The sequence below is a fragment of the Eublepharis macularius genome, chromosome 18 (assembly GCF_028583425.1).
Source record: "Eublepharis macularius isolate TG4126 chromosome 18, MPM_Emac_v1.0, whole genome shotgun sequence".
Lineage (NCBI taxonomy): Eukaryota > Metazoa > Chordata > Lepidosauria > Squamata > Eublepharidae > Eublepharis > Eublepharis macularius.
In genome coordinates this window covers 26,846,907-26,872,866 of record NC_072807.1, presented here as the reverse complement: position 1 = coordinate 26,872,866, position 25,960 = coordinate 26,846,907, and the positions used below count along the sequence as shown (strand labels likewise).

General features: G+C 44.3%; 1 protein-coding gene across 2 annotated transcripts; it reads right to left on the bottom strand.

Moving 5' to 3' along the window:
* Positions 1–173: 173 nt before the first annotated feature.
* Positions 174–24,894, bottom strand: SLC27A2 (solute carrier family 27 member 2). Of its 2 annotated transcripts, XM_055002592.1 has the most exons (10): positions 24,406–24,894; positions 19,183–19,392; positions 17,362–17,520; positions 16,718–16,842; positions 9,804–9,998; positions 8,092–8,182; positions 7,139–7,337; positions 5,709–5,806; positions 1,422–1,552; positions 174–854 (listed from the first exon to the last, which is right to left on the bottom strand). In XM_055002592.1, the coding sequence occupies exons 1-10, from the start codon at positions 24,884–24,886 to the stop codon at positions 678–680; spliced, it is 1,866 nt and encodes a 621-aa protein (XP_054858567.1). In that variant the 5' UTR covers positions 24,887–24,894; the 3' UTR covers positions 174–677. The 2 variants fall into 2 exon arrangements, with proteins under 2 accessions (XP_054858567.1, XP_054858568.1); XM_055002593.1 differs by lacking the exon at positions 19,183–19,392.
* Between the last annotated feature and the right edge of the window lie 1,066 nt (positions 24,895–25,960).

Below are 25,960 nucleotides of genomic sequence, written 5' to 3'. Positions count from 1 at the left end.
CCCTCGGAGAAAATGGTCACATGGCTGGTGGCCCCGCCCCCTGATCTCCAGACAGAGGGGAGTTTAGATTGCCCTCTGCACCGCAGCTTGGAGGGCAATCGAAACTTTCCTCTGTCTGGAGATCAGGGGGCGGGGCCACCAGCCATGTGATCATTTTCAAGAGGTTCCGGAACTCCGTTCCACCCCATTCCCGCTGAAAAAAAGCCCTGCTCTTTTCACTTGAATGAAGGGTGAGCTCCTTGAGTTCAGGAAGATGTGCAATGGGGAAGCCTACCTACTCCAAAGCCCCATGTGCATGTGTGTGAGGATCCGGTTGTGGCCCACAAGCGTCATACGTTAAGGTACTTCCATTCTCTTTTAGGATTGGAATAAGAAGCCCTGGAGTAGGCAAGGCTCAGCTTGTTTGGTTACAGCCGTGGTGAAAACGACCCACTAATTTTTCATCAATCTTACATCAAAGAATGTACGTTTCAGCTACAGCAATACAAACAGGAGATGATGCTGGAAAGAAATGTACATATTTTGTTTTAAAATTGGCTACCACTACCACAAACATCTTCATTAAAGAAGTGAGATTTCCACTTCCAGGTCTAAACAGATCATTTTCAAATCAATTTTCAGTAATTTCCTAAAAAATAAAAACATTATTGATTTTAAAAAAATTCATTTTGGGCATATTATAGCTTCTGGCTATTGCTACATATTGAGTTATAAATGTCCTCCGTCAGGGGCACGTATGTCTTTTCTTTGTCCTCCAGGAAATACATGGTGTCTTTAACAAGCGCTGGGTTGAATCCTTCTTCAACTAATTGCACTTTCCGATATTTAAATGTTCCTGTAATTTCAATGGCATCCTATAACAACAATGAAAAAACATATGTGATTCTGTAAAATATAAACTGCAATACAATGTACCCCAGGTTTAGAAGGAGTAATTTATCTAATTGCCAGTGATGACAGAGAACCACATGTAGGTGGCCAGTGGGCACTTTTTTTGTAACCTTGAAAAGATTTAGGGGCAGCTGATAAATTACTAAAAGTGCAGGCAAGCAAGCTACTCAACATGTTTATAAGTCAGAAACTTTTCTAGATTTAATTTTTTAAGGCTGCGAATGCGATGCTCTGCAGTGCGACATGGAAGCTTTTCAGCCTGTGCACAGGAAAATGAGATGAAAAAAAGGTGGTAGGATGATGAAGGATGGATTATATCACTTCAGACTGCAGGCAGTGGGTAGAAGTAGGGTGGAAGAATTCCAGTTCTGAATTTTCCGTAGCATAAAATACTCCATGCAAATAGAAAATGAGCATTAGCTTAATTCTAGTGACATTGCAGGCTCCGTGAACAGACTCATTTTTCAAAAGCAAACTTCCTTCCCTATCCTATCCAGTCATGGAAGGAGAATTCTGGGAGAAAGTCCTACCTGAATTCTCACAAAACGGGGCCTTGCATATGTTGGCAAGTAGTCTGCAACATGCCGATAAACTCGTCCACCATCAAACTCACAGCCCTCCTGTAGTCGAATGGCAGCCATTCCAATTCTGCCTTCATGACCTGCAACGACAGAAGTGCTAGCTCTTACTAGTCTCATTTCTAAACTGCTCATCCCAGTTATAATAACATTACTAAATATGGAAAAATCAAAACAATAGAAGCTGGCAAGAATGGAACGGGAATGACTATTTTGGGTGGAGGGAAGCAAGTAAATATCTTTGACACTTAAATGGTTTCTGGATGTCTAAAACCCCTCCCCTTTTGGTTTATTGTGATGTGTTACCAGACACATTTTGTGCAGTATCCACCCCCACCCAGCCCCTGCCAAATCCACTGTGAAATAGATATTGCACAGCGGAGCATCAGAGATTTCTTTTAAAGAAACAGAAAATGAAGATGAACAGTATTTCCTTTTAATGTTTATAGCCTTAGGTGTTAGGTATATATTACAGCTCTGGTTATTTGACTATTCAAAAGCATTTGTTGACTTAATTGTACTTATGAAGCCTTCATAAGAGCGGAAGTGGCTCTTCCATTACAGGAAGGCTCATTTGTTTGGAAAAAAGGCTCCAAACTTTGCTAAGTGGAATGGTAGGATACAAGCCAGTATATGCAAAGGTATACGATCATTGCACAGTAACACAACAACAAAAAACACAGGAAAAATTGATTGTACCCAATGGTCCTTTCTTTTCCTATTAAACTGGACATGTCAGCGGCTCTTAGCCTTTTAAGCCCCTTCTTCCTGCTCAGCTGTTCAGCAAAATTCAGCCCTGATAGCACGACTAACAGTGCAATCCTATGCAGTTACTGCAGTCTAAGCCCAAACATCAAAACTTGAGGGAAGCTGACAAGTGTCCAACCTGTGCCTTTTGTCACTTGTAGTTCTGTTCTTAGAAAGACCCAGGCCAAGCCCCCAACTCTCCTTCCAGGCCACTCTTTGGTGCAGCTCCCAGCCATTCCTTATTGCCAGTACAACAGCAGCTACAGCATACAACAGGCCTCTGCTGTCTGCAATAACTTCCCAGGATGATACCTGAGGGATTGTTCATCGGCCAGTGCCAGTATCATCCTTTACATATCCTGGAGAGCCAGCTTTGACGGTTAGGAGACTTCTCTCCAGTTACTGGACTTCTGGCTCCTAAAGAAGACTTCCAAATGGAGACCAGGCCTCAAGCAGGCCCAGCTGACTGCAGGCCTGAACTAGGTAGGCCAAGAGGCACAAGGCCTCCAACTGTGATATAGACAGATGGTATTACTTTTGTGTCCTGCACCACAACGCAGTGTAACTTAGAAGGGTTCCTTATGACAACTGCACAGTTTTTCAGCGTCTGTTTTGTGGCGAGCTCCCCACCTCAGTGAACCACAACAGCAAAAAACAAAAACAAAAAAGTAGCCTTCATTTAAAATGTTTATACTCTCTGCCTTATCTCAGTTTCAAGACAGCTTTCACAGAGCTTATAGGGGCATGAACTCTGGTCACAGAGGGGCAAATTCTGGTCACCAGAATTATAGTGTGTGGGGTGTGTGTAATTCCCTCACATTGTTTTTGGTTCGGGAGAGTGTCTTGGTAAGATACGGCTTCGGGAAGGCAGATAATCTCCTCCCCAAATAATTGGGGGGTGGAGGTTGACTTAAGCTTGGAAAATTCTTGGAGGTTTTTTGAGGAGGGGAGGAATATCAGAGGGTAGGTTTTGATGAGGTACCTCAGAGGGGTATGATGCCTCCAAAGCTGCCATTTATTCCAAGTAGGGTATGAGCTTTCGTGAGTCACAGCTTACTTCTTCAGATACCTTCATATACCAAAAGAAGATGGCGATTCACGAAAGCTAATACCCTACCACAAATTTCATTAGTCTTATTGGTGCCTACTGGACTTTTGATCTTTTCTACTGATACAGACACAGCTACTCATCCTTAATTTATTCCAGGGAACTAATCTCTGTGGCCTGGAGATCATTTATAATTCTGGGAGTTCTCTAAGCTCCACCTGGAATTTGGGAACTATACAATGCCCCCTTCCTACTCTTTCATTCTTTTCAAGGCATCTCCACTTTTTCTTCTGTCTCTCACGCCCCCCACCCCCTTCCCGGTTTATTCTACCTCCCTTCCTGCCTGTCTCTTTACTCATTCTCTTTCTCACAAAACACACAATAACTGCAGAGTGACAATTCTAAGCCGCTGTTGGAAGTAAAGCAATACAAGAGGAGGCAGTTGACTGTTGATTAATCTGCAAGAACAGTATGTGGGCTTGGTAGGTAAAGGTCCCCTGTGCAAGCACCAAGTCATTACTGACCCATGAAGGGACGTCGCGTCATGACATTTTCTTGGCAGACTTTTGTTACGGGGTGGTTTGCCATTGCCTTCCCCAGTCATCTACACTTTACCTACTCATTTTACCGACCTCGGAAGGATGGAAGGCTGAGTCAACCTTGAGTTGGCTACCTGAACCCGGCTTCCGCCAGGATCGAACTCAGGTCATGAGCAGAGCTTGGGCTGCAGTACTGCAGCTTACCACTCTGCACCACGGGGCTCCTCATGTGGGCTTGAGCTATTACATTATACCCCCAAACTTCTTCTGAGCAAGCCCAAATGGGCTGCGAAATGAAGGGATACTTGCCTAAACACCAGTTACCCCCTCGCCCCATTGGGCAGGTCAAGGGGATGTAATACGATGTACAAGCAGCCAAAAGTAGGAATCCCCTGCTGGTTTCGCTATCGAACCAGGGCTGAGTAAGATGGGATTCAGGGCCGTTTTCACATGACTGTAAACGCCTCCAGAAAATTGCACAAAAATCGTGGCATGACAGCGTCTTCATAGCACGATTTCCCGTTTAATGGCACGATGTCAGAAATCGCACCATTAAATGGGAAATCGCGCTATGAAGATGCCATTATGCTGTGAGTTTTGAGCGATTTTCCAGAGGTCTTGGGTGTGTTGATGTGTGTTAGATGACACCCCCCCTTACACACAGGCATACATGTACTGAACCTCAGAAGTTTGCTCTTAGCTTCAACATTGGCTAAGAACTTTGCATGAGGTATTTACAATGATGACAATAATATCTCTACTGCAAGGAAAAGAAAACAGTTCACAAAGTCATATTCTGACAGATGTGGTGAAATAAGCCAACGAGGGCCATTTAATCCTTTGAGCTATTGTTCTGTAGAGAGAATGTCGGGTTATTAATGCAAACACTGCAATACAACTTGCACCTGCAAAGCAGATTGTAGTAGAGCACCAGGGTTTCACCTGCGCACCAAGATATTTGACACTGCATTTCCTGCTTTGTGGCTTTTAAATATCATCCCATACACAGCCCTCTCTTACTATACAGGGCGTAGGGAGTACTCTTTTAGTGGAGAGCGGGGAAGATGTACAAACACTATTATTTTTAAAGGAAGAAAGATTCCCCTAGCAAAGGAGGAGATAAGTAAAATATGGGGTTGCTCAATCATATCGGTAAACAGAAACACAAGAAAACAGCTTGAATCACATCACAAACACACAGTAATAAACTATATAATTTGCTTTTCCCCCTCACACATTATAGAAGATTATTTTTTTAAATAGGGATACTATAAACAATAGTGTAAATTTTAAAAAGCGGGGAGTGCTATTTATAGCTTTTGCTCTCTCTCTCCACCCCCTTCACATTAATGTCATTTCTTTAACAGCACCTATTTAGTTTGGCCCCATAATGCTTTCCATCTGGCTGCAGCTCCAATCTTTATAATCATACAGTTGGTCAACTGTAGGATGGTGAAAGGGAATCTTCACACAAGATATCTTTCCTCTGCAGAAGTCACTTGAAGTTACAGTTGGATAAGGATCTGTGAAAACCCAAGTTCAAATGCCTGCTTGCCATTAAACTTGGTGGGTGACCCTGAGTTAGCCACATTCTGTCAACCTAACTTACCTCACAGGGTTGTTGTGAAGATAAAATGCTGGATCAGACCAAGGCTGGCATTTGTTCCCAACAGAGGCCAATTAGAAGTTCTGGGGCAGCCCTGTATATTTCCAGAGCCTAGTATATTGCTTCCGAACATGGTATCCCCATTTATCTATCATGATTAACAACTGCCAGTAGAGAGAGATCCTCCACGAATCTGTCTAATCCTTAATGCTACATGTTGTTCTGATGAATTCTGATATCTATTTTTCTGCCAATACAAATACTGCCTACAGTACAGAAATGCTTTTACTGGACTTTACCTGGCACAGCTACTCCATATACATTCACTTCCTGGATAAATTCCAGTAGTCCCAAAATATCAGCAACTTCTGTTGTAGCTACATTTTCTCCTTTCCATCTGGAAAGAAAAGATATACACATTTTAAAAAAAAGTTAAGATCTGTCTTCTTTCATACAGATGCAGCTTTGCAATGTTCAAAAGGTTATAAACCCACAAACATGTCTACTAACCCATTTGTGATCCTGTACTTATGTCAGAATTTTTCCCCTTTAAAAAGAAAAAGAAATCAACTTCATATTTGACGAAGGGAGCTTTGACTCTAGAAAGCTCATACCTTGGAAATCTAGTTGGTCTTTAAGGTGCTACTGGACCCGGATCTTGTAAATCAACTGGGATTGGTCACTCTTTTTTTTTAAACTTGCTGCTAACATGAAGTAAATATTTATATACCTACACTGATGTTAACTTGACCCTGTTTGGAATGAAGACCACATGAGCTTCAGCACTGTTGTAGCTAAGCTGTTACAGATTTGATCAGTACTTGGATGGAGACCACTGGGGGGGGAAATAATATCCCCCCCCCACACACAACTTTGTTACAAACTTTGTATTTCGGTTCTGGGTTCCAGTGTCTTTGTTCAGTTATTTGTATATGTTCTGTAATTAAACTGGATGCTGTCTGTATTCGAATTAGTAGCCATCATAAACAAACAGTGTATGTAACATAGCTGTAGAAGACTGCAGCTCAACCTTGTGCCTTCAGAGAGTCCTGAGTGTACACTCTGAGCACCGTGGAATGCAAGATTGCATCTAAAATAGTTCACTGCAGCACGTTTTGTACCAGAGGAAAGTGGAAGATAAATGGCAGTAACTCAACAGCATTGGATAAATGTAGACATTCATCACATGGAAACCCATCACAAAACTTGCTTGATCAACTCTAGCGTTTATAACTAAACTGATGTCCCTTGTTGGAGCCTGCCCGAATCCGGGTGTGTGGCAAAACAGTCACTTGAACATTCTTATCACAGAATTGAACTCAGTTCAGAGCAACTTCGCCCATGCTTTTATTGTGCCAGTTTAGCCTTCACGGATAATTCATGTTACCATTTCAGTATACCAATGAGCCTAAGTTCACACAAACACGTTCATCACTTGATTGTGAGTCAGACTTGCATATCAAACAACCCAGGCAACGGTGTCATTTCCCTTCCAACAAAACATTCTCCAATGGAAGAAGTTCATATATACAGTTGTACTTGCAAGTCATCAAGGGCTCACTTGGATCAACCCCTCAGCCTGCTCTGTGCATGGTTAAATGATAGCCCAGTTATATTGCTGTAACGCAGTACTGAGCTCCATCCATTCACTCTGGGGGTTATGGCCTAGGAAGTATTAAGAATCAACTTTTTTTTTTTGCTTTCTAATTGTATAAATATGCAAACATACCGAAATGTGTCTCCCACTCTGTCATGGAAATAAATGAAGTTGTCGCGATCGATCATTAGAAGATCGCCACTGTTGAAGTACAAGTCACCTTTCTTGAAGACGTCTCTTAGCTTCTTCTTTTCCGTCTGGCTCTTTGCCCCTGCATAGCCGCTAAATGGCGCAAAGCGTGTGATTTTGCAAATCAAGAGTCCCACTTCACCTGGGGGAAAAAAAAGACCCGAACAAGGGATAGGAATGTAGGCTACAGTCTGGAAACAGAAGAGTGTTAATAATTTCCTCATCAGCAGCCATCAAACCAGGATCTGATGTTGGCTGTTAACCACAGTTAGTCTTAACCATGAGTTTGTGTGATTCTCAATACACAGACACCCTGGTTTAACCCTAGGTTGTTTTCTGGCACACTTACCTGAGCTACAGAGGGTCAAACTAGACATTATGTTGCACATGGATCCAATTTGGAGGTGCTGATGTCAATTTAGGGAAGAATTTGGCCCTTTAAAAATGCTGCAAGGGCCTGCAGCTTGGCAGTCCCAGGCGATCTTGTCCCCCCCATGCATCTTTTCAAGTACCAAAACACGCCCCCCCCCCCCACACCACTACAGTTGTTTGGGCACTTGAAAAGACACATTTAGGGAGAAGATTGCCTGCTTTAAATGTCCGAATTCTTCTCTAAAATGGTGTCGGTGTCCATAGGTCAGACCTGTTGACACCATAACGTCTAGCTTGGTTAGACAGAAGACAATAAAGCCAGCAATTGTCAAGGCAAACCAGGATTTAAGTGATCACGTGAGAGCTGAATCCTGGCTTTCACAAACTAACCAGAGTTAAAGGAAGCCATGGTTCTGAAAATGTTTGAACTGAGCATAAAACACTGAAGGTTAAAAATGGCAGTTCAAAGCAACATCGCCTTTGGCACTGAGTTCTATGAAAATTATGAAATAAAGAAAATGTACCTTTGGGAACTTTGATGCAGTAGCCGTTTTCATCACGGACAGGTTCATCTTTCTCTACATCATATTTAATTAGGTCATAGCGCATTATTTTCTAATAAAATGCATAAATAGGTATACATTATTTTTCCTACTTAGACATTCAGCTATAATGTGTATAAAAAGGAAAACTTGATAATTCCCATGTGAATGATTTGATATTAATCAGTGAAACAGATTGCCATAGATAGCACTTTGGTCTTGTAAAGTGTCCCAGAAAACCATTATGAATGGTAAATCATTAAGATGAAATGTTCAAAGTTGAAGTAACTCCATTTTGGTCATATGCATATATGTACCCCGCTCCCCCATATTATACATTTTTTTCTACCGATCAGATAGTATACATATTCACATAACTCATTCTTGATTTTCTTCTCTGTTAAGTGATCTCCAGGCCTTGAACATGTTCTCTAGATACAGCTCACTTTGGTTCATCTGCTCACTTCTGCCACCCCCTCGATGCCCACTCTTCCCTCTGTCATGCCTGCACACAAGTGCAGATGTGACAACAACAACCCCTCCCCCCCAGCCAAGAACCCCTCCTTTCCTAACCAACCTGCACTATAATGCAACAACAGCTTGGCACAGAAAGGAAAAAAGCCCTTTAAAGGGCTACAGGAGGGGGAATAATAAGGGCTGGAATGACTGAAAATGCAGGTCATTCCACTTCTGCCTTTCAACAAACCCAGTGCGGTTGTGACCCACACTTGGAAACCCAATCCTGGAGTGCCTCTAGGCCTATGGCCAATAGGACATTAAAGTACAAAAAGACATTCATTGTCCATGGCCCCCCCTTCTCTTGTATATCTCATTATATAGCATGGATTAAGATAAGATCTTTTGGAGATAACTACAGTTATGAAAGATGCTGTCAAAACTATCAGAAAAAGCTGAGTCGCACCCCAGAAGGGCTATGTGTCCCCTTAACATTTTGCAGATGAAAACTGGGCTCTCTTGTGTACTTGTAAGTTATGTTCCTATTCTCTCACCGAGGATCATTGCTTCAACATGCGAAAAGAAACGTTATGTGTAATAAATAGCCCATCCTGTATACCTGTATTGAGTTAAGGTATTCTGAAAACAAAATGTTCATGATTTTGATTTATATTAGAGAAAAAATAATTATTCTATCTTTTTTCTAAGAAAAAGAACTTGACAGCTTGTGAAATGGCAAGCTGTGTAGTACATGGCGCCTTAGCGTTCATGCACATGCTTGTGATGCATCCTGTCCTTTCCCATGCAGTGATTTAACTTCTGGAAAACTGGGGTAAAGGGAAGAAAACCTCAAGAATTTTAGTGCTACCGCAAAACTCCCCCCAAATCATAAGACTGGGCCAGTAATTTACCAAGAAAAAGCTCTTAGTAATAGGAATCAATAGCACCAGGGCTTTTTTTCTGGGGAAAGGGGTGATGGAACTCAGTGGGTTGCCCTCGGAGAAAATGGTCACATGGCTGGTGGCCCCGCCCCCTGATCTCCAGACAGAGGAGAGTTAAGATTGCCCTCCGTGCCACTGGAGCGGTGCGGAGGGCAATCTCAACTCCCCTCTGTCTGGAGATCAGGGGGCGGGGCCACCAGCCATGTGACCATTTTCAAGAGGTTCCGGAACTCCGTTCCACTGCATTCCTACTGAAAAAAAGCCCTAAATAGCACATATGTAACCATTTGTCATTACCTTATGGAAGTAGTTTAATCTTCCTACAGCTCCAATTTTCCCAGTATAATTCACAAAGCCAATATTTCCTTCTGTTGCAGCATAGAATTCAAAAATGCGCATGTTCCCAAACCTTCTAATAAATTCCCTCCAAACGTCTGCCCTCAAGCCGTTACCTATGGCCATCCTTACTCTGTGATCACGATCATTGTCTTTCTGCAAACAGAGGAACATGAAGTACAGATTACAGAAGGGCAAGAATGTTTTTAGGCAGCAAATGAACTCCTCAGAGAAGAGCTTTTAGCATTTCCCATATGCAAAAGCAATCCATCCCGACCAACCTCTCTGTATGCCCCAGAATTTACTCAATTTTGCATTCTCTGTGCTGTGCTCTGTGCATTCTTCCTAGAGGATAAGACATGTAAAATAAAATAATGCAGTAGCTTCTTCAGGACCAATTCCTATTGGTATCTGAGTGCATGCAAGCTTTTGAGTCACACAGAACTCTTCATCAGGGAGAACTGAGATCAAGATTGATTGCAGATATTCTTTATATTCCAGATGGCTCCAGATGGCTCCTAGACTGTCAATTCTACATTTCTAACAATTTTGTCACTAAGGAGATCATACTGAACACACTTCATGAAGCTAGTCCACCACCCAGGACATTTAACTGCAACCCAACGTGCCAATATTAACCAAGGTAATTTTTTTAGACTAAAAATAAAGCAATGTGGAAAAGCTTTTCTTTGCATGCTCTTCTGCCTTCCCATTATTACACAGAACCAGGGCAGGCTAAACACAGATCAAAGGGTAAGGATGGAGCATCCTGTCCCTGAAATGGAAGCCATTTAAATAAAATATGCTCTGATTTTCTTGGCACAAAGAATCTTGAAGGAAATTCAAATGCTTGTTTGGTTTCTTTGTACTCCCCCACCAAAAAGTTGGCCAAATGAGGACACTCTGCTTGAACTTATTAATAAGGGCTCCCTGCTGGACCGGACCAAATCTCCATCCTGTCAAGTCTCATCTTTACCACAATGGTCTACCAAAAATTTTCTAGGCATCTTGGAAGCAGGACAGGGAAGTATCAGCCTTCTCCCACTACTGCCCTCTTGGAGATAACACTGTCCCTGAACACCGAGATTTCATTCAGCCGTCACGACCAATAGCCCTTGGCACACCCATCCTCTACAAATGTCTCATCTTTTAAATCCATCAAAGCTTAGTGGCCATCACTACATCTGCTGGTAGTGAACTGCTGTGTGAAGAAACACTTCCTTGCATCAAAGGCCCAACAGCTCCAGAATTCTAGTATTATGGAAGGAAAAGTTTTGCCATACAGTGCATCCTTTTATATACCTTTGTCAAAGTCTTCCCTCTACATCGTTATTGTTCTTTCCAAATTACAGTATATAAGGTGACGTTATTTTGCATTTCTTGTTTTAACGTGCAGAAATTTCTATCTGCCTGCCTGCCATTTTGTAAATGTATCTTACAAAATCATTTTATTTATTGCACTTATATCCTGCTTTTTCTCCCCAGAGTTCTGAATACAGAGTCAAACTACATCCTGTGCTTTCAGACCTCTCCTCCCCTCCAAATACATTTTAGGTGCTCCCTTCAGCTAATAAACCATTAATTCAACTTATTATATACCCCACCATTACTCCAAGGAGCTTAAGTGGTACAGAAGGGGTTATTGAATAGTATTGCCATTATAATCCAGTAAGGAAAACTGGGCTGAAGACCAATGTACTGGGAGATCCATGATTTGAACTCTTGACACTTCCTTAAACATTGAAAAGCATCTGTGCGCAGTGGTGGTGGGGGGGTTGATTCTGAGCTGCAGCAGAACATGGGAAAAGTTCTTAACCTTTCCCCCTCTTACAGTTTCCCCAACCGAAATCTCTCTCTCTCGCTCACTCACACACACAGACGCACCACCACCACCACCACCACCATGCAATTTAGTATTTCCAGGGATGGGGGAGAGAAGTCCCGCACTGGCACTTTTCTTTTTTCTCTATTGCAGGTAAATAGCTGGGAAGAGGCATATTTCTCTTAGGAAAACAGTGTGTCAAGGAAGCACTAAACCTCCCTTCCCTTGGACCACAGCCCCAATCCAAAGATCCCTTCCCGGCATCCAGGGCTTTTTTTCAGGGGGAGCGTGGGGGAACGGAGTTCTGGCACCTCTTGAAAATACTGGGCAATAGCACTTGAAAATAATATGATTTCAAAGAATCCCGTGTATTTCTTCCTCATTTCCCTCTTGAAAGTTCCCCCACCTCTTCTCCCAGAAAAAAAATCCCTGCCGGCAGCTATTTTTAAAAGAATGTCAAGAGAAACAATCATGCTTCTCTCTCATAAATGGGATCCAGAGAGATCATGGCTCACCCAACACCACCCAGAAAGCTTCAGGATTGAGCAAGAGTTTCGAATCTAGATCTCCTTTGGTCCAAGAGTTCAATTGTTGTTATCCACCACATCACTTTGTCTCTTTGTCCTTCCTGCTATATATAAATGTATTTTCTTTTACTATGGAGCTCCGAGGTACTGAGATTTATTTTTCCACTTAGAAAAAATTCTCTAGGGAGAGTCTATTATTAAGCTGTAGTCCTGCCATTTGTCCTTTTTGTTTTTCACTCCTCCTTTTCCACCTTAGCAAGAAGAAGATGCAAAATATCTTGCACGAAGAACTGTTTGCTTCCAACTGGGAATGTAGAACATAGTGGCATTATAGCACTTATATCTTTATTTTGCTTTTTATCCCACCTGTTCTCCAAGGAGGTCACAGTCCCCTCTCTCTGTTTTATCATCACAACAGCTTTGTGACGTAGGATAGGTGAAGCAAATGTAACTGACCTGAGGTCACTCAATGAGCTTAATGGTGGAAGGAATGGTAGGATTTCAGTCCAGGTTTCCCTGGTTCAAACACTACACCAGACTGCACCTTCACCCCCATCCCCAGGTTAGACTGGGCCCCGTACAGGTATCATCTCAGTTCTAAATACATTATATGGAAGCTGCATTCATTGTTACAGCACAGTGCTGTTGAGTAAACGGGAGGGATCTCCGCATGCCGACACGCCAACTCCCTTTAAAGGGTTCACCAAGACCACTCAAAAGAGCCTTCTTGGCATCAAATATTTTCTAAACTTTATCATCTGATTCTAGCTCATCAAGTACTTTACTGTCTAGACCTATTAAGGGCTCACAGCAGCTTGGCTAAATGTGTTCATAAACCTGTATTTGCAGAACTAACACAAATGTGATACGAGCGGGGGGGGGGCAGGGTGTTATGTGTGAAAAAAAATTGCCTAACTCTTCTAATTTCTACCCATTTTCTCCTGCAAACGCCCTCTTCCAAACTGTTTTTCTTCCATCTGGGGCTGATTTCCATGCCCAGAATGCCTATCTGGGGAAAAAAAACCCAACTACCTGGCTAACAATGGGAGTGGATTTGCGTGGGGGCAGGGGTGAATCAGCAGTGGGAAAAGGGTTAAGCACTCTCTTGCGCTGATTCTTCCCTGCAGAAACACCTTCCTTTGGTTTCCCTGTTAGCATTATGAAAAAACCACAGGTTTGCAAACACTAAGCTTGTCTCATGATACCCTGAGAAATGTGCATCTTTTTGATCCAACCATAGTACCAAGACAACCCATCTGCAGTGTAAGGGGGAATTCGCACGCATGAATACCTCTGAAGGTGCTGATTTTTATATTTATGTAAAACAACAGTGCCTATTGTTCTCCATCTGTGATGGAAAATAAGCTGCATGTTTTTTTTTTAAGTTTAACAACCCAGTATGAATCCATCTTAGTAAAGTGTTTGCCAACACCTGTGGGAAATCCAGTTTGCACTACTAAATGCTACCTTGTGATAATACCCCATCATTATTACTACTATGGGAGAAACAAACTCGGGGCGGCTCATTACCAGCTTTGCTCCTAGTTCTGCAATTTATGTAACTGAGCATGCTACTCTGAAAAATAATACCCATCATTGTTCACCGACCTCGTTAAAATCTTCATACCCCAACATCTAATTGGTTAGCACAAAAGTCCAGTTTATTAAAACCTTTCACCGGGCCACTTTTATGTGGGTGAAAAAGAATAAGATTTTCCTCTGGGCAAAACTGAAATCCTCACTCAGCCCAGGTGTTCAAATCTCTCTCTCTCTCTCAGACTCATATACCTTACAGGGATGTTGTGATAATACAGTGAGGTAAGACCACAGAGTAACCTGTCTTGAGCCAGACAAAGGAACAGAAGGAAGCTCAATTATTAAGTTACTAGAAACAACACCCGTTGTGTGAAAAAATACAGTGGGCTCTAGAAAGCTGATTTGGCGGGCCCTGTCCCGGCAGCAAGCGGGTGCTTTGCAGCAGCCTGGAGGCCAGAGCAAGAGGGTGCTGAGGGAGGTGTGAATAGGAGCGCTTAGGCTGTCAATTCAGCGGGCCCCCTCCCAGCGGCAAGAAGGTGCTTTGCAGCAGCCTCAAGGCCAGAGTTATCGGTAATGTACCTGCACAAGGATAAAAAGTGAGTTGTCGCCAATATGGCTTGCCTTTTATATAGTAGGATGAGGCACTCTGCTGGGGAAGTTCACTTCTCCAACGTCCTGTCCACCTTCCAGCTTCTCATTGCTGTTTCATCAACCAAAAATGATCCTGTGAAGGGTTGTAACAGGCTTTCACCAATGAGAGTCACACAACTCACAGTCTAAGGTGTCTTGCTTTCTCAACCAGCCTCCAAAGATTCTTCCTTGTTCTCTCTCCCAAAGGATTACTGGACTCATTTGTTTCTGTTTGGTCTGTAGCCAGGTAAAAACGAAGCAGGTGTTGTCTTCCAGCCTTCAGTTCATTTGTGAATTAATTGATGCTCAATTAGCACCACCCCTAAGGAGATCTGCTCTTAAGAATGCAATCCTTTAACCGTGTTTTGTGAAGTCACTGCATTTAAGTCACAGGTTTTTAAAAATTCAATTAAAAATATCCCCCCACAAAACGTATCATATTGTTCTACAATTAGCAAACTGAAGCCGGGCTCTCAACTCCACCCTAAGCCAGTTTGCATGTTGTTATGAAACTGCATCAATTAGCCTTCCTCAGACAAACCCAAAGCGGTCAGTATGGAATCTGCCCATCCTCCCTTTTATCCTCACAACAACCCTGTGAGGCAGGTTAGGCTGAGATAGCTGAGAGTCACTCATTGCCCTTTGTGGCTGAGTGGGCATTTCAACTCCAGTCTCATGCACTACTACTACAACCTTGCACACAGGCATTACTGGCAAATAAGGATCCCCTCCCAGCAACTAAGTACGGACAAGGCATGGAGGAACAAGTCACCCTGTGTCCACTGTCACTTTGTCAGCAGTAATCAGCAGTTTCCCTGCTCCTCCTACAGTGCAAGGTACAGTTGGCAGACTCTCTGGATTTGGGTTTAAACTGCAGAACAATCCCAGGTTTATTATTTACGGGTACCAAGTGTACTCCAGAGCATAAATACTGGAATCGAGCCCATGACACCCAGATTTAAATCAGGCCTCCTTAACACTTGATTCAAGCCAAATGCAGCCCCCCAATCAGGCTCTCAATAATAACCCCTCCCCAAGTCACTCCTGGAAGTGATGTCGTCATGCCAGCCATGGGAGCGCTCCCGAACTTTGTTTGGGCCTGATTTGGGCCCCAAACAAGCAGAATCGGCCCCGCATGGAGCGCAGGAGTGCTCCCCTGGCAAGCACAATGATGTCACTTCCGGGAGTGACATCATAGTGCAGGTGCAGGCATTTTGCGTGCAAGCGAAAGACATCCATGCTGCCGTCACGAGGTAAGTGCCAGGTCACTCCCGCTCCCAGAGGGAGGGTATAGGGACCAGGCAACCCTATCATGTCTAGGTTGGCCCATGAACTCATGATATAGAAAACAGTTCAATATGACACCATAAGATATCCAATAGGATTAGGATTACAAAAGTGGAAAACAATGCAAACAAAAAACTGCTTAAGACCTGGCATACTGTAATACAGGAAGTGGGTTACAATGCAGAAGACAAAGCAGTAAAAGGAATACATACAATAAACATTCCAATAGACTACAATCCTATTCTACCATTCTAATCCCTTTAGAAAAATGTCCTCCTGAACATTTCTGTTTTGCACATTTTGCAAAGAAAAAATTGTTCCAACCAAGCCTTTATCTGTGATGGGGGGTGTCCTAACCTAGATGGACCAGGCTAACCTGACTTCATCAGATCTTGGAAGCTAAGGAAGGTCAGCCTTGGTTAGTAACTGGGTGGGAGACCTCCAAAGAAGACCAGAGTCTCTATGTGGAAGTAGGCAATGGCAAACCACTTCTATTAGTTTCTTGTCTTGAAAACCCCAATAGGGGTTGCCATAAGTTGGCTACAACTTGATGGCACTTCCTACCAAGGACATGTTTAACATACATGTTTGTTTCATTAACTCCTTTTATTTTATCACAAAACCAGCGCCAGCTGCACTTTCATGCATTTTTTGTTCTGACATTCTGCTCTTCCCCCATGTTTGTAGTTGAATCCAGCTTAACATAAACTCAAAGGATAGTCTTGGCCAAGATTCCTTCTTAGACCAAACTAAAACAGGAGTCCAGTGGCACCTTAAAGACTAACAGCATTTAGTCCTGTGTAAGCTTTCAGGACTCAGAGCTCACAACATCAGATGCACTAAAGTGTACATCTGTAAGGTTGATACTTTTATATTAACAACAGCAAAGCATGGGGCGGAAGAGATGTTATGAAGAGAGATCCAGTTCCTCTGTCTGAAAAACAGAAGATCTTAAAGCACTCATACAATGATTCAGATATATTATTTGTTATAAAAGCCAACAGTGCTACAAGCAAAAATCTTGCAATAATAATGACTATTACAAGAAAAAGCAGATTGGTGAAAGATGGTACCTTGGGTACATTGCACAGATATCGAAGCACTTCCCCAATATACTGTATGACAGTGACGTTGTATTTCCTGCAGTCATCCCAAAATTGAGTAGCGGAAAATTTAGAACGCAATGCTATAGTGGCACCTGTAAATAAGGGAGAAGGTAGAACTGAACTCTTAACATTTATAAATCGGAGAGCTATCCATGTCATTTTAAAAGGCAGATTTTTGGAAATCTGCTTTGGTGCCTGTGTACATTTAATCCTGGCGGTCTGTCACTTTCTTGAGGAAAAGTCAATCTACAAAATGACATCAGAGGGTGAAATGGCAGAACTCTAGTAGGGCAATTCTATGCAAAGTTATTCCAGTTTAAGCCCTCTGAAATCAATCAGTTTAGACTGGATAGATGCTGCTTAGGATTGCACTGTACCTGCTTTTCCCTTCATCCAAGTTCTGAGTGATATGACCTTGAACGACCAAGGTTACTCAGTTAGTTTCATGACAAAACAGGGCTTTGAAGCTTCTCCCTAGTCTGACATTCTTCTAGCCAGTAAACTAGACTGCCTCACATTGCAGTTCTGGACAGTACCACTTCACGGTGGGTGTGCTACAGATCGCTCATTCTGCAACCCAGTAGTGTTATTTGTATGTAAAGTGCTGATACCTTGCATAATGCAGCCGTTTATTCCTACCAAGAAGGCAGCGCTGTGATACAGTGGCAGAGCAGTATAAATAATATCCTCGGAAGTAACACCACTGGCAATAATCAGACCACAAGCTAACACTGTGCGCTCGTGGGTGATCACTGCAGCTTTGGGGAGACCTGCATGAAAAGCAAAACAGAATATTCATTAATGACCCTATAATATGTGTCGTGAACAAAAATTAGTGTTTTGCATTCTTATAGATATTCAGGATCCTGACCTGGATAGCCCAGGCAAGCCCAACCTTGTCAGATCTCGGAAGCTAAACATGGTCGGCCTCAGTTAGTAATTGGACAAGAAACCTCCAACAAAGACCAGGGCTGCAGAGCAAGTAACCACCTCTGTTAGTCTCTTGCCATGAAAACCCTGCCAGGTGTTGCCATAAGTCAGCTGTGACTTGACAGCACTCTCTACCACAGACATGCAAGAAGCCGTATGCACAGAGCTAGAGCAACAAATCCTGTGCACATGGAGGCATCTACTGAGGAACACTTTTAGTGTGCTGCAAAAGATTCTTGGGGCATGTAGCAGGCTACGCCGGCACGTGTCTTCTAAGACAAGTCTATTGTCACCTTAACAACTAACAAGACTCATTTCAGCATGTGTTTTCATGAGTCTAGCACTCTCCCAGCAGGTGAGCATTACAGGGAGAGATTAGTAGCAGTGGAAAAGTGTCTTTCAGAAAAAACTGTCTTCCATCTTTTCATTGAAGAACCTGTCAGCTTACCCAGTGGGCTTCAGTCCACAAATGCTTATGCTAGAATAATTGCTAAAAAAAATAGTCTTCAAGGTTCCTGAAGACCATTTTTGCTCTTAAGAGCCGGGTTTGATTCCCCACTCCTCCGCTTGAAGCCAGCTGGGTGACCTTGGGTCAGTCACAGCTTCTCGGAGCTTTCTCAGCCCCACCCACCTCACAGGGTAATTGTCGTGAGGAGAATAACAACACACTTTGTAAACCGCTCTTAGTGTGGCATTATGTTGTCCTCAGGGCTTTCTTTCTGGGAAAAGAGGTGGTGGAACTCAGTGGGTTGGCAGTACATGGGGAAACTCACGGCAGGAGGTGGTGCCTGTGGTAACAGATGCACATGCACAAAGTGTGCGCGCTCCTAGGACTGTGCGATGATGTCACTTCCAGGAAATGATGTCATTGCACAGAGAGCAGCCACCCCCAGGAGCACTCCTGCAAGGGGGGGGGGAGTATAAATTGCCCTCCATGCTGCTGGCAATTTAAACTCCCCCCTTGCTCCAGCTGACCAGTCAGCTGGAGCAAGGGGTGATTTTAAAGTTCAATGGTCACCAGGCACGTGACCATTTTCTAGAGGTGCCGGAACTCCGTTCCACCACGTTCCAGCTGAAAAAAAGCCCTGGTGGTTCTGAAGAGCAATATAGGAATCAAATGTTATTATTCAAATTCAAATATAGCAGCATATGCTGTTTTTACAATGGCTTCCCTTGGATAAAACCTCAAATACGTTGCTACTTGAGCCACATATTTGACCCCCCCCACACACACACACAAAACCACTTTGTTTTTGTTTAAAAATTAGCACCATATTTCTGCCGAACTGTGCAAGATACTACTACAGCCAGCTGTGCATTGAAAGCTGCTACATTTAAGAGGAAATGTGCCTTTCCTTCAAAAATGCATTTTCATGCAAGGTTTTGCAATACGAGAATTCAATTCCCTCAATTTTTAAAAAATCAAGTAAGTAATAGACTAAAACCATTGTTGTAACCACTTGACGGCCTAAATCTGTCCTGTTTGTTCAGTTTTACTATACCTGTCGTTCCAGAGGTGTAAATATACATAGCAGGACTTTTAAAAGTGACATTTGATCTCCAAGACAATGGGACAGGTTCGTCTGAAGCAGCATCCACTTTGTCAAGGAAACTGTCGACTCCCTCTGTATTGGATGTCCTACTTAAGTAATAAACAGCCACGTTTTCTTCCTTCAGGGTGGGCAGTACTTCCTCAATGGCTGTTTTTAGTTCTTTAAGGAAGAGAGAAAATAATACCTTTAAGGAAAAACAAAGGTCACAAATGTCTGTTCCATCATGTATCATTGTGCTGTGGTCTTCACAACTGTTTGCAAAGCTTGAGTCTGTTAACGGTGCCAGTGTTGATGGAAGGTTCCAAACTTCACACCTCCCCCCACCCATACATCATGCAAACACATCCAGGCTGCAATCTTTCAGCAAAGATCATACCGAAACAGGTTTCAGAAGCATCAGAATAAAGGGGGAAACCCTGAAAAGTGGATGAATGGAGGACAATGGATGGATGCTCTAGAAAAAAAATGTTCCCATTTGAGAGCCAAGGTGGAGCAGAACACCCACGTGGAAGCAACTTAGGGTGGAAGCAAAGGGTCTTTCCCAGCTTCGCTACCGAAGATTTTAAGTGGAGAATTCAGTGACTGAACCTGGGGCCATGCGAGGTATGTGCTCTGTCACTGAGAGCAGACTATAAATCAGATTTAAAAAATTAATAAATTAAGTGAGGGGTGCACCGATTCATTCCAGTGGGAGAAGAGTTGTGCGTGAAAAGGCACAAAGCTTGCCCAAGATGAACCGCAGGGCAAGTACAATGAGCACACTGCACAAAGCACTTCCTTTGTGTAACTTGTAATTTGAGTGAGATACATGCAGGACCAGCACTCTGAAGACTGTCATTTACAAACAGCAGCATTTGAGAAGAGGCAGCTTTGGACATTGCAAAGGGACATTTGAATTTCTGGGATAAAACATCACAAGGAACTTGAACAGGGAAAGGCGCAAGCTGTACATGCCTCCAAATCTTGCACATTTGCCTTGCAAAAGTGCTTTGAACACCACAGAGAAAGATTACAAAGAACTTTGCATTGTCCATTTCTTTCTATGCTCTGTTCCTCTCCCTCAATGTCCATTCATGAATGATGGCTTAAATCTGGCCTTGTCCTCTTGATATATCTGGAGTCAATCGGGATTTTTAGCCTACCTGACATTGCAAAAGGCCATAATCAAATACATATTTTCCCCCCAAGAATCAACTTGGCCTCCCAGTTACTGACAATCACAAAATGCTCGAGCAAATAATACTTGTATTTCAACATTCTTAGATCACTTTTTAAAAAAGTACTCCCAAGACCTATTGTGCATTCACACAACAGTGGGACACTGCAATCATGTAATGAATAAAGAAAATGGTTAACAAGCCAGGTAGGAGGGTGGCTTTGTTCTAATGCTGCCTGGGGATGAGAGAAGAGCCATTTGCCTGGCCACACCAGTGCCACTCAGATGTAACACAGCTCCGTGACAATGGCTTCAGTATCTATTTACAAATATTTTGCAAAACCATCAAGTTAACCTATACACTACAAAGAAAGGCAAAGGTAGATTTCTTATTTCACTGATGGCTTTTGGAACTGCCTAATATGTACTGCCTAACAATTAAATATTATACAATGCTTGGCTTCCTTTGTTCCTAAAAGGATGCTTGTGAGGCTGTGTTTTCTTCCCCTGTTCCCCCCCTTACAAAGATGTTAGAGAATTGAGATATTTCCAAAGGGAGGGTGATTCAATATCCTAGGGAATTTCCTTGTTCTTTCATGCATTGCTTTCTTAAAGGCTCACATAAAACAGTTTCTGCAAGTCTTATGTGCTCTTTTCCTCCAACGTTTGTGAAAGGCTGCCAATAAGCCTCTGTGGGCATTGTTCTCCTTTCGAAATGCCTTCCAAAAGGGGAGGGATTACTGATATCCTTAAGCTCCTTGGTTTACGAGATCAATTCTACCTATTGCCTAGCAAAGAGTTTGAGTTTTTAAAATCCTAACCCTAAACACATATGAGAGCAAAGGCCGATAGCTCAGTGGTAGAGTCACTGCTTTGTATGCAGAAGTCCCAGATTCAGTTCTTGGCATCTCCTGTTAAAAAGATCTCAAACGTACATAAATCTGCCTTAGATCAAAGCAGATCCTTGGTCTAGCAGTAGTGGCTCGCTACAGTCTTGCACAGACATCTTTCGCATCATTTACAACAGGCTGCTTTCAATGCCCGTGTGGCTGGGGTATCTGGAGAGGTGTCCAGTCTGGCAAAGCCAACGTACAATCTGCAATGATACAGCTGAAACCAAGGCTGATTATTTCAGTGACATCTAGCCTTCTGCCTCTGGAATCCAAACAAAATCCCAGCACAACGAGCCAAGCTATGACTTGTGATCATTATTACTGTTTGATTTAGGGTGTCTTGCTTTAGGGCAAGATAATAACTGCTTGTTGCTGCACATCTTCTTACCTCTTTGCCAGGTCACAAAGATTGTAGAGACAAGCAACTGGATTTGGTTTGGGAATGACAACATCTGCAGAGAAAGGATATCAGCTCTCCCGTGAATCTAATGAACTCCTTTGGCAACACGGGTACTTTTAAATCACTCTCAGGTGACTGTAGATGCATCTTCACAGATATAGGCTAATACTGTTTTGGACAACTCTATTCACTGCGTGTATTGGTGCCAAATGAACAGCAAATGGATGAGTCTTTTTAAAAAAAATAACATAGGGATATGATCTTTTACACTTTTGTCCCAGAATAAAAAGAAAATGCAGAATAAAGGTCAAAGGGCAATCCGTACATGCCAGGTAAATGTTTAACAAGGAAGAACTGGTCCCTTTTGTCTGCGCACATATTTTAATAATTACCACCATGATCACTATAAAGTTCGGGTTGTAAAATGTTTCCCCCCCCCAATGAATAACTGACAAGTTTCAGTCATTTCAGAGTATTTTAATGAAACTCGTACGCTAACTGTATTCATTTATTCCAAAAGTTTATATCTAACCTACAGATGACAATCTCCACTGTTGCTTACAGTGGTTTAAAACAATACAAAAAACAGGGTTCCATGTCCAGTGTGCCCCCTGCTTACCCCATGGTGGCCATGGAGCACCAACTAAATGGGGGTGCCTCTACCATAATTTCTGTAGCTCTCCTACCCCCCCACCACTACCAAGAGTGTGTTGCCAAGAAGTACTGGTTATACAGTCTCTAGGGAGTGAGATTTACGCAGGGCTGATGGAACACACTTCCTGATTAATAATCTCCCATAGTGGTGTAGCTAAGAGACATGTAGGGATGATATTAAAACTTGGCCCTACCTTTCTTCTGTTACTGCTGCCGCCAAAATGAGGCTTGAGGCCAGATCAGGGGAAATAGCTCCCCACCCCATGAGCAATTGTGGTTGAAATTGGTTTGTATGTTGGCAGAATAGCATTCAATTTGTTTGTATTGTAACAAATGCAGCTGCCCTGCTGCTAATGTTTGTTTTTAAATCAACCTGTCCTGCAAAGACATAAGGATGCTTATACTGGAAAGTAGATATCTGGACAGTGGATATCTAGGACTGCATCCAACCACACGTTCTGAAAGCTTAAGAACACTTTGTTTTTGGGAAAAGGAGCAGTAATATTTGTCTGCTGAGTTTATACCTTGATTCCTTCAAAGCCCAATGGCTCATAGTTAAATATACCTTGTAGTAGGATTGAAAATATAAGTGCTGAAATGGATCAAGGGCAGAAGTGTCTGTCATTTGGTTCTCTGCCACCATCTGTTCGGTCGCCTTGCCACCCCACAAAAGGCAGATTTGAAATTGACCTATAATTGCCCTTCTTTCACCAAGGAAGGCTCCTTCAATAGCAACCTAACTACCACCTCTTACAAGACTTTCAGAAAAAGCCCTACAGTCAAAAATGTATTTAACTTTCTTGCCAAGGGAGCTCTGATTGTACCCAGCAAGATTCCAAAAGCCAGGCAGGACAAGCGTCTTTGCCAATGGTAGCTGTCACAAGGCCACTGTCCTTGTCCACTAGAGGTTGCAATCTGTTCACTGATGCCCCCGACAATAGATCTGCTTTAAATGTAACACCCTAACAGCCGTGTGTATGATGCACATTTGTGAATACAAACTGGTTCTACTGATTGCTCAAACTTTATTATGGGCAAGCATACGCTTAGAAAGCTTAGTTGCGGATCTAAAAACCCAGTCTGTGCATTGGTCCAAAGCTGGGGTGCTGTTAGAGGCAGAGGAGCCCAACCAACAAAAAAAGACAACCCAGGTAAGGTACCACTGGACTTAAATCTTGCTCTTTGAACTCTATCAATAATTCTGTACTGGCATTGTTTTCTTTGCAAGTCTCCTGCGCTTCTAACAGCCGCATAAAAGACAGGAAATGACATAAACGACAGGAAACACTTTCTGACACCAGTGCGTGTCCATTGCAATGGAAAGTTGGATTGCTGCTTAGTGGAGTGTTATTAAAGCCACAGGATCCATGCTGAAACAACAGAGGGTCAATTGGTAATTCACAAACCTGTTTAATCAAGTACGGATCTTAGTAATTTTTCCTAAGACAATGCGTTACACACAATCTTCTCAATATGCGCGTTCGCCATTTTGTGTGAATAGGTCAATGACTGTATTTTCCAGCTTTGTTATGTCCAATTGGAAACCAAGATCTTTAAGAATGCGCGTTCATGTGTACCGAAGCTGGAAAGTTGCATGCGTTATCCCCTTTACGCAAAATGGCAAATGTGCATATCGGGATGCCCACATGTAGTGGGCTCTGTTCCGCTATGCAAGTAGTGTCGCCAGCCTCCAGGAGAGACCTGGAGATCTCCTGAAATTATGACAGATCTCCAGACAACAGAGATTAATTCCCCAAAAGAAAATGGCTACTTTGTATGCCAGGTAGGAGCACCAAAAAAGCAGGAACATCTGCAAAGGGCTGGCAAGTGCGTAAAAAAACACGCTCTGCCTCCAACCCGAAGTTGCCAATCCTATGTACACTTAGGAAAGCCGCGCATGACGCATGGAGGCCCCCTTCCACTCCTAAGGCTGCGCTCCTGCGCACGCTGAGCTGGGATAAGCCCCCGTGAAGCTGCTTCTGAGGAGAGGCGCCCGGGCCCGGGCCAAGGACGAAAGCGGTGCTCAGGCTGGCGCACCTGCGGAGAGCAGCCGGGGCGCCTCGTCTCACCTGGGTCGGCCAGCAGCACCTTGGCGCCGCTGCACTGGAAGCAATGCGCCAAGGACCTGGCGCGGATGTTGCAGTTGAGGCAGGCCAGGGAGCAGCCCAGCTTGGCGCAGCCCAGCCACAGCCACACGTAGGCCGGCTCGTTGCCCAGGAAGAGCGCCACGGCGTCGCCCTCCCGCAGCCCGGCGGCCTCCCGCAGCGCCCGCGCCGCCTGGTTGCTGCGCCGCTCCACCTGCTCGTAGGTGTAGACCTCGTCCCCGAAGAGCAGCAGCGGCTTGCGCGGGCTGCGGCGCGCCCGCTGGCGGAAGACCTCCAGGAGGGTGCGCGGCGGGACGCGGGAGGCGCCGCGGCGCGCCCCCTGCGAGACGCGCACCAGGCGCAGGAAGAAGGCCAGGTCCGGCAGCAGGTAGGGGCACGCCAGCGTCACCAGCAGCCGCAGCAGCAGCAGCCCCGCCAGCGCCGTGCACAGGCCGCCCAGCAGCATCCCGCGCCCTCCGCCCCAGCGCGCCACTGAGCGCCCGGCGCCCCGCCGCCCCCTGGGGCCGAGCGAGGGGCGGGCCGGCCGGCCGGCCGGGCAGCCCCGCCACGCCCTCGCCCGCCACGCCTCCTCTGGCGCCCGGGAGGAGCCGAGTCTCGCGCCGGGAGGCAAGAAGGGGCTTGAAAACTCCTCGGGGGGTGTCGCCCTGCCTCTGCGCTCCAGGAGCCGCGCGCAACTGGGTTTGGGGGAGGAGGCAATCCAGGGATGGAAGGGGCCTGCAAGGTCGTCTAGCCCGACCCCCTGCTCAGGGCAGGAATAGGCGACTGCGCATCCCATGTCGGTCCAGGCGCAGTTTGATATTATCTACGATAACAGTAGCAACATTCGATTTATATACCGCCCTTGCCCACTCAGAGTGGTTTACAAAGTATTTTCTTATTATCTTCATGACAATCCTGGGACTGACCCAAGTCACCCAGCTGGCTTCAAGCTGTGAAGTGGGGAATCAAACCTGGCTTTCCAGATTAGAGCCCTGCCGCTCTTAACTGCTACACCAAACTGGTTTAAAGACTCCGCGGGAAAGGGACTCCCGTCCTGCAGTTGCTGGACAGCTCTTGCGACTGGGAAGCGCCTCCCAATCCTCAGGCAAATCTACTGCCTTGTCGTTTCTACCCATTCGTTTTAATCCTCCCCTCTGGCGGAAGAAGAAACAAGCCTGCTCCCCTTTTCTGCGCGGCTTTCGGATATTTTATGACGGAGATCGGGTCGTCGTCCCTTAGTTTTCTGATGTTTGAGCTGCGTCTGTGAGGTGCGTTTGGAGCAAGACTCGAGGAACCTTTGAGATGCTTTAAGGTGCTGCTGGACTCGAATCTTGCTGTTCTCCTGCAGGCCAGCACGTCCCGCCCGTCCCACCCCCCCTCCTCCGAAGCAAGGGATCTTTTGGCACCCTAAAGCCTAGCGAAACTGATTCTGGCGTGAGCGCAGGGGAGTCAGAGCTGCCTTGGAGTGGCGTCGTTTGGGGGGAAAGTCGATCAGAAAGGGCTTCGCTTTCTGCTCCTCCTTCCTTCTGCAAGCACATTC

Coding starts and splice junctions, on each gene's coding strand:
- SLC27A2 (XM_055002592.1), bottom strand. CDS start 24,886: ATGCTGCTGGGCGGCCTGTGCACGGCGCTGGCGGGGCTGCTGCTGCTG. Junction 17,521..19,182: donor TTACACCTCTGGAACGACAG/GTATAGTAAAAC, acceptor CTTTTCATGCAG/GTCTCCCCAAAGCTGCAGTG. Junction 1,553..5,708: donor ATATGGAGTAGCTGTGCCAG/GTAAAGTCCAGT, acceptor CTGTCGTTGCAG/GTCATGAAGGCAGAATTGGA.